Below are 15,798 nucleotides of genomic sequence, written 5' to 3' on the forward strand. Positions count from 1 at the left end.
CCCAGAATACCAGGACACTTGAACAAAAGCCCTAGTTCCCAGAACTTTCTCCAGCAGAACAAAAGGACAAAAAAAGACTGCCTTGTATAAATTGCAGAGACTAGTTTGAGAGCTGTTATCATAAGACAAGAGCAGAAAAAAATGTATAACTGACATAGAGAGAGGATGACACCTGCATCCTGTGAGTTCCCAAGGAGCCAGTTGCACCCAGGGAGGCAGCAAGCAGGTCTGCCTTGTTGCACTGGGAAGGGCAGGAGACACAGATGAAGCTCTTTCCACTCCTTTGGGCAGCTGGAATAAGTCCAAGGATCAAAGGTGTCCCCTTTCATGGAAGAGGAGGAGGAGGAGACAACGAAATATCCAGAATATGGTCCTAAGAGTCAAGGTCAGGAAAGATGCCATGGCTAGTCACAGGACTTTGAAACCCCTCAGATACCTCTCTCACGTTTTATATCAGACTTCGTGGAAGCTGAAGCAAAGATAAATTTCTGTGACATTTTCACTAAAGCCATATATTCTTTTAGCTTAATGCTAATGCTGAGTTTTCATCGTATAAACCATGTAACCTGAGATGTAATTGAACTTACTTTCTTTTAGCAGAATGGAGAAATACCTGTAAAATCAGATGATTGACAGCCCTGGAAATTAAATAGAGTAGACTGCCTCACTGATGTTTCTTATCCTGCTCTCCTAAAACCAGATGGGTGAGATGCCACTGAAACAAATGCATACTTTTCCTTTGACCCAGCAGGTGCACTCCAGAAGGATCAATTAGAAGGCTTTAAGGTACTGTAAACACCATGAGAAACAAGAGGAATCCAGGTGGCACAATGTGGTCAGACCCCTCAGTGAGAACAAAGCGTGTTCCATTGTGGTGAGGTCCTGGGCCAGATTCAGGCTCCAGACAACCAACCAGGTACTTTTTGTTCTGTTATGCACCTGTCAGTCACCCAGGCCATACTCCTTCAGCATTTACTTGGGCATAGGTATATCTAGATCGCAAGTCCAGGGGAGGACTTCAGTCTTCCTAAGAACACCCTGGTGAATGCAGTAGGGATGCACGGAGACAGGACTCCAAGCAGATGCTTCCAATCTAAATACAGATTCCTACAGATGTGCAAATCAAATTTAATTTCAGTATCAAGTGAAATGCCCAAGTCCTTCCAGGTCCAAGTCTTAACAGTATAGCAGTCTGCTTTGCCTGTGGGATCTTTGATGCTGAAGCACCTTGCAGCAAACTCACACGTTTGTAAAACTTGGAAATTATATCCATGTTGCTCTTTCATAACAAACTTCAAACTAAAGCTTGCAGGTAAGCCGTAGGGAATGAACACAGGCATCCATATGACACATTAAAGCTGTAATTAAATAAGCACTGGTTAGGATCTCTGGTTCCACCTGAAGATCAGCAAAAATGAGCTTGCAAGCACAAAACCTCATAACCTCCACCTTGCCAGAGAGGGACCTGCCATCCAGCCTAAAAAGTGATGACCAGTAATGGGTAATCACAGGGTAGTGATGAAATTCGTTGCCACTTCTCACTTGTATTCTGTCAAGCAAGCCCTGCTCTAGCATATGAGCTCTCATCCAGTCTGTCTTGAAGCTGAAAGGGTCAAATTTAAACTTCTAAGTGGAAGTGACAGTAGAATCACTTGAACACAAGACAGCAGGTTCCCAGTCCCAAAGTTGCCTTTTATTTATGTAACTTCAGATTCACCATTTGAAATTATCCTCTTCATTCTTAAGTTTTAACCTAAGGCTTATAAAGGGACAGTTTCATCTGAACTGATGAAATCTGTTCTATTTCTTTGCTCATTTGCCCATATTTTTGTGGCAGCCTTAAAGCTGCTAGACTGTGCCAGATATGCAAAAGTAGCAGAGCATGGTACACCAGTGCAGTAATTGTGCTCTCCCATTATGATTTAAAACATCTCTCCTTTTTTGGTTTTATTGATGTGAATTTACTCCTTTCTTTTGCTGTTGATACACAACCTGCATCTTTCTGTGCTGAGCACGGCCATCCTAGTCCTCTCCTTCTAGTAGGTTTTACAAGATATAATGGGTATTTGATTGAAAATTTAATATTCAGCACTGAGGACAAAAATAAAGAAAACAGTCATAACTTGTAGGATTAAGTTACCTTAACAACTTGACAAGAACTCAGCAGAATGCTCACTTTTTACATTCCGGACAAAGCATAATTTTTAGTGATGAATTTTAACCATTACTAAGGGCAGATACAAGCTGAATGAAACCCTGTTTCCAATGAGAGCAGTGTCAAAACTCCTACTGATGTTAAGTGGAGCCATAAACACCTTACCTTCCAATAAGTAGCCATAGTTTTAGTTGGGTTAGCGCCTTCTGTGACATTTTGAAGGCTCATATTCCCCGGGGCAGTTGCGTTCACCAGAGGTGACCTCAGCCTACAAGAGAGAGGAGGGCAGGAGAGGGCATGCATTTTCTCTCCTCTCCTACAATGATCCCAGATACACTAGCAATTCTCCAGGTGTAAAAAAGGACTGAAACTAGCCTGTGCCCTCCCTTGCCTTCAGTCATCTTTCTTCCAAAGGTTTAAGAAGGTTGTATGTTGGGAAGCGTGACTATGAAGATCTCTCTCCCTCTTTCTTTTTCCCTTCGTTAACCCGCTGCACACTCAAGCTCTCTCTTGAGCTCACACGCAAGCTGGCTCTCATAGATGTTTCCATCCTCACCCTCCTCCAGCACTAAGAGCATTACCCAGAACGAGGATGGGAAAGGGACAGAAGATTGCAAGAAATGAGGCAGAGGAGCTGGCAGTAGCCTTGTTCTCCTCTTTTTGTCATGCAGGGGCAGAGGTAGAAACAAGAAGATAAAGCCAGAATGCACGCAGCTGACTGCAGCTGTGTATGCCTGGAGTACCTCTGGAAATCAAATGTGTTCCTGCAAAAGTGAGGATCAGTCCCGGAGGACCTAAAGTGAAATCTGCAGAAGACAGGACCCAGTGCTTCAGACCTGCCCTACATTCACAAATAACTTGCCCACAACTACAGCAGAAACTTCTACAGCAAAAACCTCCTGGATCTTAGCTCAGTGCTACAAATCCACAAACAACTTCCCTTTCCCAGTGAAACATAGTTTTTAATTCTTGTTATTATTTTAAAGTACTTTTGTAAAATGGTAGAATACATTTAATATCTGTATTTAAGAATAAAATCTAGGTTTGACATAATGGCAGCACAATGGAATAAAATGCTACTCTGAATTATGAGGAAGAGTAATTCAGCAACATGCAGGCTCTAGCTTTTCTCCAAAGATTCAGTGCAGAAAACATTCCTCACCACAGTTACTGTCACAGATAGGGCAGTGAACCTGTGTTTTTTCATTAATATGCCTGACAGTGCTTTATCAGAGCCTGAACCCAGCACAAATTCTGCTCTAATTAACCCAACTCATTTTTTCACAGTACATACATATTGAATGAAGTCTTTGTGTGCGTAGTCCATCTCTGTGATTCTATGATTCTGAGATAATATAGCAGTGGGAATCTTCAGGGGTACCTGATAAAATAATCTTCACCAATAAACAGAAAACTCACAGCATAAAATCTCAGCCATAAAATCTGATGAGATGTTTCACTCAAGGCTGCAGTCTTGGACAAAATACTACCATAAAACATGCTTCTCTATTTTGTCTTCAGCCTCTACTGCTTACTTGCATTTATCCCAGGACTACTGCAATATCTGACCAAAATTCTCAGCAAACATCCATATATTAACATTTCTCTTCTTAGTTCTGCTTCTCCAAAGTGAGAAGCCATCAGACCCACAGGCCTGTGCACATTTGAGGAGCAACACGTGAATGACAGAGAAGGGAAACTAGCATTAAGCCAAGCAAAATGTAGGTTTGGGACTGAAAGGGAAATGTTCAGAGCTCTGCCTTAATCTCAGGAGGCCGTTCCTATTCAAACACAGATGTAAGCGTGAGCACAAGCATGACCCTGAACCTATGTTCTCTGTTTTTAGTTGGGGCTAGAGTCAACATTTCCAAGAAAATTCTCTTTGTTCACAGTTAAGAATTTAAAATAAATATCCATGCTTTCCTGCAATTGCAAGCCTTTTTTTCTTTTTTCTTTTTTTCTTTTCGGTATCATTTTTCCATATTAAATCCAGCTTTGCCTTTAGGACAATTATTTTGCTGTATTTCATGTAACCCTGTTGTGCTTGCTTCAAATAAGCCAGTCATCTTTAACACTGCACAAAGTTATTTGGCAGCATTATGAATGCACCAAAACGTATTCACAATCTGATAATCTACACTTTCTATTTGCAATCAGCTTTCTGCCTTCTGCTCATAAACAAAATGGCCAATTGCCAGTCATAGGCACTCTTGTGATCAGGATCTCAGAGCCACAGCATGCCACAACTCAGGCATTGCTAGTGCTCTGTTTCTTCCTGGACTGAGCTTCCCACCATCCAAAACACCTAGAGCACCTTTTAGACCAGTGGCAAATTTGAGGATGCAAATGCAGAATTGCCTTCTGTAATGCACACAAACAACCTGTGGGCTGATTAACTTCAAAAGATGGTTTAATAAATAGAGAGGAATGCAAGTTTCAAATTTTGGACCATCTTTTGATAGTCATTAAAAGAATATTATTAAAATATTGTTACTGAAATGAAGTCCAATTTTATCTCTGTTTGCAAAATCTAAACCCATGCAAGTATAATTCCAAGGACCTAAAATCATTGAAGGACTTTAGAGAAGTATTTAGTCCTTAAGATAAAATTTTCCAATTAAAAGGGGCTCATAGCTTCAGGATGCTTCCTTAACACACCAAGCACCTTACTGCTGGCAGTGCCAAATCCCTGAAGCTCTCAAAGCACTCTTGAAAAAAGGCTTTGTCTTATTCCTCTCAGATATTCTTTGGGGTGAGACTCTCAGGAATAGCTGCCACTGTGCCCAATTTAGGCTTAAGTAGTTAGCTCAGGATCATAAAGCAAAACATCTGCAGAATGTAGAGTAGACATAGATACTCTGGCCTCAAGTACTGTTTTTAAACTGACCACACAGAAGAAAATACAGAATTAAACGGATCATAATTGTTAAACTGAGTTGGTTACAAGCGACACCTGAATTATTCAAATAATTACTTTTTTTACTGATTAGAAATAGGCCTTTATACTTGGATGCTGATTTATCTTTAGTTAAATACCACTTAAATCCATGTTAACTCATTGTGTTCTTGTCAACAGATTTTAGATTGAGTCAACTCTATGCTCCCTACAAAGGACTGTTTATGCTCTTAGAACAAATACCAATTTATACGACTGTTGGATAGAGAGCTGTGCAAGTGAGTTTAATCAGGCGTAACTCAGTGCTTCAGAGTCTCCAAACAAGCTTGAACAAATGGCAGCCAATGCTTGGCAGAAAAATATTTCCATCAGTTTCCCCAACCCAGAGTTCAATCACATCTCGAAAACCAGCAAAAAAACATTTCCCCTCTCAAGCACGAGTAAACAAGCAGTCAGTTTAAGCTCTACTTATAAAAATTAAGTGTGATGGTGATACAACATCAATTGCCTGAGGGGGAGGGAAAGTGAGGACTGCAGCACTTACCCCATCCTGGCTGGGCAGGAAGTTTCAGAAATGCTGAAATTTCTCAATACTATGCACCAAGCACTACAGAAGATGAGTAAAGAGAGAGGTAAGCAATCATCACCTGTGCTGCAGTCGGTGTTAACAAAAGCTTAGGGAAGAGAGCTTTGGGCCTTTTGTCTTTTGCTGCTCAGTTGAAGACAACAATGAACAGGCATGAAAAAAGCTGCAGTTAAAAAGGCAGCTGTAGCACTACATGTTTATTTTGATATTCAGCAGGATCTCAATTTCATTTCGAAATTTAAGGGGGGGGGGAATCCAACCACATTCAAATTCTCTGTAGGTGAAGAGAAAGTTTGTTTTTTGGTTTTGTTTGAAATGACATTTTTCCAGCAGACATCCAACTTCAATAAATGCTCCTTTTCAGACGGAAAATAACTCAGCACAGCCTCTCCTATGAAAATATTTTGCTCCTGGCACAACCAGGTTGCATTCCTAACCTCAGATGGTCTGACTACTTTGAGAACAATCAGCCACTTCTATTGATTAAACAAACATGAAAAGAAATTCATTCTCTTTGAAAAGCAGTTTTCTACAGCTTTCGTAACACAGAAGATGAAATTAAAAAATAGGGTCATTTTGTGCTACTTCCTTTCTTTAATTTTATTGAGTGTCAATCTAAATAATTAATACAAAGTTACTTCATTCTATGAAGATTAAGAGACTTTACAGTATAAAATTCCCTGAGATACAATATATAACTTAAAGGATCACATAATTCTATATTCCATTTACACCATAACCAAAAAGCAATATTATTTCTCTTTATAAAACCCAGAAAATAATTATCTTCCTTTCTCTCCCTCCACCCCAATATTTTAAGGCATGGAATAAAACACTTTTTCAAAATGTATTAAAAAAGACTTTTCTACTTAAAATAGAAAATAACTTTGCTTAATTTTTACAGATGGATTACACACATCACCTGCAATATCTTGTGGAGTCTGGTACCTGATCTATAATCCAATTTGCTCAGGCAAATTTTTTATTCATCACTGAACTTGAGCTCTACAAAGTGAATTACAAAAGCCAGTGCTTAGCTTATAACGGTACACTAATTGTTAGTCAGTGGAGTGGATGAGCCAAAAACCAAAGTAGATTTATAGAGCTGTTGTATTACTGGCTTCAGCAGCTGTAGACCAGGGCTGAATTTCCTCCCAAATCTAAAGGGAAAAGTGTGCAACACTCACACAAGAACGACGAAACTAGAAAAGGCTTCTTTCCTCCCAACGCAAGTGCTCTGCAATAATTATTACAGGACTGCAGTTTTTATTATACAATTCTTGAAAATACTCAATGCATAACTTAAAAATACAGCACAGCTATGATCACCTTATTTAAACATGATGCTTTAATTACTGCATAGCTCTTTTCTGAATTTTACAAAACCCTAGTTCATTGAAGATTTCAACTGCTCTTCTTAGAGAGGCTGAAAAAAGTATTGGTTGCAATCTTTGGAAATTCCCATGCTCCTGTAGCCTGGTCTTCTCCCTGTGGCATTACTAATGATTACACAGAACTGTGTGCCTGGAAACTTTCTGAAAATGCTAAAAAGTTTAGGAGGACTGAAAAAAATGCACCAGTTTCAGTAGACTGATAAAGAGTAGTGCAATCTTAAATATTAGTTCACCATTTTTGAGTTTTTGTATACATTTACATGAGCTGTGATAAAAACTGAACAGAAAAAAAGAATAATTCAAAGGGAGACAGATTCTATCATCCTGACACCTAGCTATTATTGTTAATGCTATACTTAAATTAGATTTTTTAAATTATCAAAACCAATTTTATGGGATCGGTAACCACTGGCAGAGAGAAGAATGAGCATGCCATGAAGAACATGCTTTTGCTTTAAACAATCACTTAAGACCTCTGTTAAAGTGAAAATCCAGTGTTAGGGACCATCCCTACTACACTCCACATTTTGTTGACTGTCTTCTCTCCTTTCCCAATAAAATTTCCACAGCAACTCTGGCATTAACAACAGAAAGGTTCATGAAGTACTTTCAGCCATCCTTCCTTGCACAAAAGCAGAAGGGAATAAATGCAGGAGCCAGCAACATCCAATCTAGTAAACCTGTGCAAATTATTCATGAACTTCATTATTATTGGATTTTTTTCAATAATCCTTGGTTCCATGCTTACCTAATCACGGGGAACATCTAATTTAAAATAAATCAGAGTAGGCTGCCAGCTCATAAATCTTAAAAGCACCTACCCGACATCCCTTACTGCTTAAGTCAAACCTAATCCTTTTCTAACCTAAACATGACTCACAAATGCCAGTAAACTCACCTGTTCTGTGCCCATATTTTATTTGCAACTGACTTTATTCTTTCTCCACCTGTTCTGTGCCCATGATTTTATTCCGAGCAAAGCCTCTGCATAACTCCACGCGTTATCCAGCTCCTTAAATGGGAGCTGGACGAATGTCTTAATCATTTGTGCAGGGCTTTTCTGAATTACCATTTTTTGCCACCAAACCTTATAGTTGCAAAGGGCAGGAAGGGCTCAGCTTCCTGAGGATGTGTAATTGCAATTGAAGTTTTTTTCTGGATTTCACCAAGCAAGATTACACATAACCAAAAAGTAACCATACACTGACTACAAGGAAGACTCCAGCAAAATGGCAGAGTCTGAAAGGGAGTAACTAACGTAAATGTTCCTGGCAGGCACCGAGAGAAGGAAGTTTTATCTTAGGAACCTATTTATTGATTAAAAAAACGAGCCGGAAAAAAAAACCCAAAACCAAAGGAAAAAAAACAGTAAATCTTTCCCTTTTCATATTGTTTCCTCACACAATCTGTATTTTACCAACAGTGTAGATCTTATTCTCTACAGTAATTTTCTTTTTGAAAAGGCAGTGACTCAGGACTCGAGTTTTGGGGTGGTCTTTTTTTGGTAATTATTATTTTACAAACAGCAAAGCGGCATTCTGAATAGCCTGTCACTCGGCAGAATTTTTAAAAATGCGTGCCGTAAACCAAAACAATCGCTACACAACAGGACTGCCTAAAGATACTAGAGAAATAAGTTAGCCTCTCTGTATACATATTCAATATAGCAATAAAAACCCTGTAGTTCTGAGCCTTTCTCTGCTTTTTCCTATATGGCAGTAATTTTGCAGAGAAAAACATTCCTGTAAACATTTTCTAATTCCTGAATAAAGGGAGAGTGGAAATGTTCCCACTTTTTTCCTACAGTCTGTCTTTCCTTGTACTTAAAGTTCTTCTCCACTTTCATACCGGATAAATGTGCCTATGGTTTCGGTAGGCAGCGGAAGAAATACTCTACACCATCTGAGCTGTTTGTTCCACTTGGATCCAGACCCCTCCGTACACTTTTTCCTAAATGGAATTATTATGTGGCTCAAAGCATTATTAGTTGGCTGCTGCAATTTCAAACACTGCTAAAAAGTGCTACTGTATCATTACATTCTTACATTCAACGCTTGCGGCTCAGAATTTGCCTGCAAATAGCTTTCAGGCACATAATAATCACTGTTAAAAATATTCGCTTTTGTCTTCAGAGTACAGAAAGCCAGCGCTGATCATGTATCCCCCGTAAGCAGAAGAAAGTTGCGTGGTCCAGGAAGCTGTGAGAGCTGACAAAATTGGTTTCAGCTGTACGGCTGAAGAACTTGGCATCGGTTATTTATGTCGAGCTGTGCACAACTGTAACGGCTTCAGATCTGCACGACTTCTGGAAATCTAACTTTGCTCTTTAAGAATCATCTTGCCTGACGTTTCTTTGTACTTTCGTAATTCTGCACTCTAACAAAAATCTTCCTTCTTGGAGGCTTCCCGCAGCTTGCTCACCTGTAGCCGCACGCTTCTCTCGCTGATGACAGCCTTCCGCCTACTACCTGGGCTAACGACCTCTGCGAGACCCATCCTTCCCTCCGCCTCGACGCGGTCCACCGCCGGCACGGGCCGGCCAGGCGAGCCTCGCCCGCCAGGAACGTCAGCTTTCAAACCAGCCGGCCAGATTTCGTACGGTCTTGATTTGGTTGCCGGCTGCCCTGACGGCCTCGCAAACCTTGCAGAAATGCTCGTCCCAGAACGAGGTGACGTGGACTTCGTACTTCTTCCTCCAGGCGAAGTACCTCCTGTAGCTGGGCTGGTTTTTATCGAGGAACTTCAGGTAGGCGGCCAGCAGCCGGGGGCTGGGGAAGTCGTCGACGTGGATGAAGGAGTCGGGGGGGATGAAGCGCTCGTAGTTGGCCCGGCGGGGCCCGAGGACGACGGGCACGGCGCCGGCGGCGAAGGCGTTTCTCCAGAGCTTCTCGGTGATGTAGTCGGTGTGCTGGGAGTTCTCGAAGGCCAGGTAGAACTTGTAGGCCGAGACGGTCTCCACCACGCCGCCCTCGGCCAGCGCCAGCCCCCGCGCCCCGTACACGTCGACGGCCAGGTGCTCCTTCAGCTGGCGGTAGTAGCGCACCCGGGCGTGCTCCTCGTTCCAGTTGCTGACCACCCAGGCCACCAGCCGCGTCTTGCGGGGCAGGACGAAGGGCCGGGGCGCCGGCGGGGCGTAGAGGCGCCCGTAGGGCACGAAGACGTCCGAGTCCCGCCGGTAGGACATGGTCCAGTTGAAGAGGCCGGCCAGCCCCCGCAGGCCGGGCGAGTGCGAGGGCGACTCGAAGTTCATCCACACCCAGAGCTGCCGCGCCGGCCGCGGCGGGGGCCCGCGGGGCAGCCCCTGGGCGCCGTGCAGCGCCAGGTCGCGGTGGTGGAAGAGGACGGCCTGCGCCTCGCCGTAGCGGCTCCGGTCGGCGCTGAGGCGGCAGCCCGTGATGTTGTAGCGCCGCCGGCAGTCGGCCATGCGCCGCGGCCGCCCGAAGGGCTCCCACCACAGCAGCACGTTCACCTCGCCGCCCGCCCCGGCCCGCGCCGCCGCCGCCTCCGGCTTCTCCGGCTCCGGCTTCTCCGGCTCCGGCGCCTCCGGCTCCGGCTTCTCCGGCTCCGGCTTCTCCGCCTCCGGCTCCGGCTCCGGCAGGCGGGCGTAGAGGGCGAGGGCGGCGGCGGCGCCCAGCAGCCCGGCCGCCAGCGCCCACCGCCGCCCGCGCAGCCGCCGGCGCCACCGCCGCGGGCAACCGGGCCGCCCGGCGGGGCGGCGGCGCGGGGCCGGCTCCATCCAGGCCGCCCGCCGCCGCTCTGCCCTCGGCGGCCGCCGCGGGGCAGCCGCGGGGCCGGGGCCGGCCAGCGCATGCTGCGGCTGGGGCTGCGGCCGGGGCGGCCGCCGCCTCTCAGCCCCCGCTCCCCGCCCCGGCGGCCGCCGCCTCTCAGCCCCCGCTCCCCGCCCCGGCGGCGGGGCCGTGCCGGTGGCGGTGCCGCTGGACCGCCGCCGGGGAGCGCGGCCCCCCCGGGCCCCCCCCGGCAGGGCTCCGGGGCCTCCTCCCCTCCCCTGCGGGCGGCAGGTGCCGCGACGGCAGCCCCGGGGGTCGCTGAGGTCCTGCCGGACGCAGTTTCAAGCACCGCTGGAAGGACGAACGACTTGGGAAACGAAACGAAAAGAAATTAAGGAAGAGGGGTGGTTTGGCCCTTTGAAAACTTTCTTAGAGCTACCTGTGTTTACATGACAGTTTTTAAATCTCACAGCTAGTTAAAAACTACAAAACCTGACGGCTACCAGAGAATTACTTTCTCCAACTCTGTTACACGCAGCTGCTGTGGAGAAGTGTCTCGGGCAGGCTCGAAACTTTTTTCCCCCAAGTCATCTGCTTCAGGGAACTAAGAGATCATTCATTCACACAGTTCAGAGACTGTTTGTACAGAACTGAAGAGTTTCCAGCTCCGACACTACGCATTTTCATACCCAACAGCTATAGATCCGAGGTCCTCTCATACAGGTCTCCTGAAGGCAGCGGAGTTACACCAGGCATAAATTCTCACTGACCATTTGGATTGCAGCATAGCTTTTACATACCGCATAGGTGGTCAAGGCACTGTGCCTTGTCTCCGTATTAGTAAAAAAAGTGATTCAAGCCTGTTTACGCCCCAAAATAAAGAACAGTTGTGTGTGAGGTTGGCGTTAGGTTAGTAACCACGTCGTGTGCATCCATAAATTACTAATCGCACACGTAAGCGCTTGCAGACTTCTGTTGTCCATGTTGTAAGCACTCATAAAATATAGGCCAACAGCTGTGGTTATAGTCGGTATCTTACTGCCTCTGCTCCAGTGTATGGCGTTGGTTGGAAGGGATCTCGGGGGGTCACTAATCCACCCTCCCACTCAGAGGAGCACCACTGCCAGCGCTAGCCACTGTCCTTACCTAGGTGCTGGCAGGACTAACACCCAGGTGTTGAAAATATTCAAGGATAGAGACTCTACAACACCTCTGGCAGCCTGTCCCAGTGCTGTGCCACCCTCCCAGAGAAGAAGTTTTTCCTAATGTCCAACCCTGTACCTCCCAACCTGGAATTTGTGGTTGTTGTCCCTTGTTACATCCAAAGAGACTGGCCCTGCCATTTTCATATCCTTCAGATAGTTGCTGGCTCCCATTAAATCATCCCATCGCCTCTTCACATGACTAAACAAGACCACCTCCCTTAACCTCTCCTCTTAGCTTGTGTGCTGTAGGGTCTCTCATCATCTTGGTAGCCTTCCACTGGACCGTGTTCTCAACACCCTTCTTGAACTAGAAGCCTGGAAACTAGAGACAGTGTTCCAGGTGCTGCTTCACCAGTGGGGGATAATTACTTCCCTCAATCTGCTGGACGTACTTCTGATGTTGCCCAGCACGTGGCTTGCTTTATTTTTGAGAAGTCACATTCAGCTTGATGTTCATGTAGCCCCCAGGTCCTTTCCAGCATGGTTGTTTATCAGCCAGCCAGTTCCCAGCCTGTACCAGTGCATGAGAGTTTTCTGCTCCACATGCAGAACTTGCTCTTTCTCCTTGCTGAACTTCCCAAGGTTTCTGTTGGCTCACTCCACGTTTTTCAAGGCCTCTCTGAACTGAAGTTGTACAAGCCAAGATGTCAACCCTGCTTTCTAATTTAGTATTGTCTGCAAAATAGCATGCTAGCCAACAGTAGCAAAAAAATCTCTTAGTGCAATAAACTTAAGACCTATCTTGACAAATAACACTGATTTTAGTCACAAAATGGGAATCTGGGAAAATTATTTTACTGCAGTAGAAAACTGCAAACAAATGTAGAAATACAATGCTAAGGGAGAGTCAAATCCTCTGAGGGCACGAGCTGCACTTAGAATCAATCCAGAACCCATCCAATACAATGAACACTACCTCAAACAAGCACAATCCCTAGTCTGCCTTAATTAAGGATTCAAAGTGGTCCAAAAGCTCTACTGTTAGTAATTTTATCCATTTCTACAGATAATGTGAGAGATTTGGGACCCATGAAAGTCAGTGGGAAAGCTCAATTGACTTCTGTAGAACTCTGATTCACTCAATAAATTTGATCATTATCAGCTGCAATGGCAGTTCTTATTTTCCTTCAGGAACTTAAGTTTCAGCATTGATATATGACTTCGGAGGAGTCTTTGTCTAGTCAAGTTCTCATTTCCATTGCTTGAAGATTTGGTACTAAGCCATTCCAGTTCCAAAGCTTAGCCAATTACATTGATGATGCCAGGCCTAATTCTGCAAACGGTAAAGTCAGCAAAAATATTGGCATTAATTCAGGGTTTATGAAATGTTTCAGGACAACTCAACATGGAAGTCTTTATAAGCCAAGTAGTGAAAAATTTGAAAAAATAAAATAAAATGCTTTCCTTCTGAAGATTAATAGCAAGAGTTAGCTAGTTACTTTTGATTTTTTGCAGTCCCACAGTGAAACTTCAGCATGATGTTCAGCTGCAGTCCAATCGCATCCATTTTAAGGCTATTGTCATATGGGAACAAATCTGTAGAATTATTTAGCATGAGATCAAAATGAGACTTCCTATATTCATCAACTCACCTAGAGCTAAAGCTCTACGCTGCATATTGAAGAAAGCTATTACTGAAATCCACAGTAAGTTCCAACAGTATATACAGCATGGAAATCCAGTATTATAACATTTCCTATTTGTCCTATTATGGCAAATAAGAATTAGGTAAATTCAGATGAGAGGACAGTAGCCTAAAATGTTTCTATGAGCAATACTGTCACCGTAAGTTCCTTTCCATGTTACACCCGCCTCTGTGGAGACTAAATACATGTTTACCTTTAAATGTTGTGAGGAGTCCACTAGTTCAAAAGTCTTTATAGAATTTGTATCTACAGCATGATGAAACCCATTTTCAAGGCATATTTTAGAATTTTTACAAATTACAGATCCATTTATTTTGCTATCACCATGTGCTCTTCAAACTTCTCACAATGTGGGAGTTAGCACAGAAATATATTTTAGTTAGATGTTGATCATAGTCACTACAGAAAGTAACAATAGGTGTGTCTTCAACTAAGAGTCTAGCAGCCTCCTAGAAATTTTGGTGTAGTAAACTTACAAGCAAGATGTGGTGTGTTGCTGTAGAGTGAGGGATGCAGGGAGTGACCTCACTGGCAGGACCAGGGTTAGGAGTCAGGTGTCCTCAGACATGTGTGTAGGCGAGGGATTTCTCTCTCCTTTTTAACATCTCATTTCTCTTCATGAGAAGAAATACCAGCCTGGCAGTAACCCACATCAGCTCTAGTTTGCCTCATTTCTGCCGCAAGACACAGCGCGTCAGTGGCTTGATCGCGATCAGCTACTCTGTGCTGGGAAAAACTCCACAGACATCACTAGGAAGTACAACATGATGAAGGTTGAGTAGTGTTACCAGATGCCTGCAGACCTTCCAGTAGGAACACACCTGGTTTTGTCTGCTTTGGAGGCAAACCATCCCAGGAGATAGTTCCATGGACCGAGGACCACACAGACTTCTTGGTACTGTATATGCAAATTGGGGAACTGTGGTTTAACTGCTCTGTGGAAACCACAGTAAGCTCCACTACTGCTGATGGTCGGGAATTTAAAATAAAATGCTGGCTGCTAGTAACGAAGCTGTTGCAAAATAAAAAATATTTTGCTTATTCGAAGGTTAATTGTTTGCCGTTTCTAACAGCAGTAAATGTTTTCGCCTAGAGCTTCCCAGCTGGCTTCCTCTTCTACTCTGACTCACTCTGTTTTGTCACACTTGAGAAGTATTTAAGCCTAGAAAAGTCTTTGAAGTTATTTGTTATTTGAAGTTATTGCAACTGACTTGCAAACACAGTTTAAAAGTACTGCAAGATGTGGTTGTATTTTCAGCCACGGCTATCAAACCAGACATCCTGTCAACCAGGGAAACCCTGTGGAGTTTTTTATCCTAAGAAAACGTGATCAGCTTCAAAGAGTAGCAGGATGCTATCTGGTACCAAAATGACACTAAGAATGACTTTGAAATCTCTTCTTCATAAATAGTCCCCATGGTTTCAATGCAAGTTTTTGCTAAGTAAGAACCAAAATCCTGTATGAAAAAGAGTGATAAAAGTTCTGTTCTGTATAAATGGCATGCTGTATTTTAGCGTAAAGTTTAAAAGACTGTAATTCGATTACCTAGTGTTTCATATTAAGGATTATGATCTTTCTGCTTGGAAGTTTAAAATTCTGAAATATGATGAGAGATAGAAGATTCAGTTGAAAGTTGATGCCTGCCTTGTTGGATGAACAGCTTCTGGACAGACAAGCCCACGTTATTGCACATGCAGCAAATACTACGTTAAAATATTCTGCCTGGCTACATTTCTGCTTGTGACTGTGAGCAGTGTTGGATTAAAACTATGTAAAGCTGACATTTCCAGGTCAAGGCACAGGCACAAACAAATGTGCTGTGCACACTGTGGATGGAGGATCCTGTCCCAGAATGTTCTTCCATCTTCCATTGCGGCACACATCTTTGTTGTTCACCAGTGTAGACCAGAGCCAAAATCGTAGCAGAAAACTTTCCTGCCGAAACCACATGATCCTCTGACACTTTGACATGTGTGTGTGTACCAGCAACTCCAAATTTGGCTCTGTGGATATTTGTTAGCCATTATAATGGATTTCAATCTTCCTTGGTTTTTGGAGCACTGGACAGCATCTTACACAGCAACAGTGGCAGGGGCAGTGATGTGCAACCAGCTCTGATGCTCTCATTTTATTTACCCAGTGAGCATCCCCCAGGCCAGAGGGCAAGGGTTTGTGCTAGAGCTTTTC

The 15,798-nt window shown here is 43.9% G+C and overlaps 1 protein-coding gene across 1 annotated transcript; it reads right to left on the minus strand.

The window, feature by feature from the left end:
* Positions 1 to 6,203: 6,203 nt before the first annotated feature.
* Positions 6,204 to 10,835, minus strand: FUT4 (fucosyltransferase 4). The gene has a single exon (XM_069808367.1). It carries the CDS (start codon positions 10,765 to 10,767, stop codon positions 9,598 to 9,600), a length of 1,170 nt encoding a protein of 389 aa, XP_069664468.1. The 5' UTR covers positions 10,768 to 10,835; the 3' UTR covers positions 6,204 to 9,597.
* Between the last annotated feature and the right edge of the window lie 4,963 nt (positions 10,836 to 15,798).

Source organism: Haliaeetus albicilla, chromosome 20, assembly GCF_947461875.1.
Source record: "Haliaeetus albicilla chromosome 20, bHalAlb1.1, whole genome shotgun sequence".
Lineage (NCBI taxonomy): Eukaryota > Metazoa > Chordata > Aves > Accipitriformes > Accipitridae > Haliaeetus > Haliaeetus albicilla.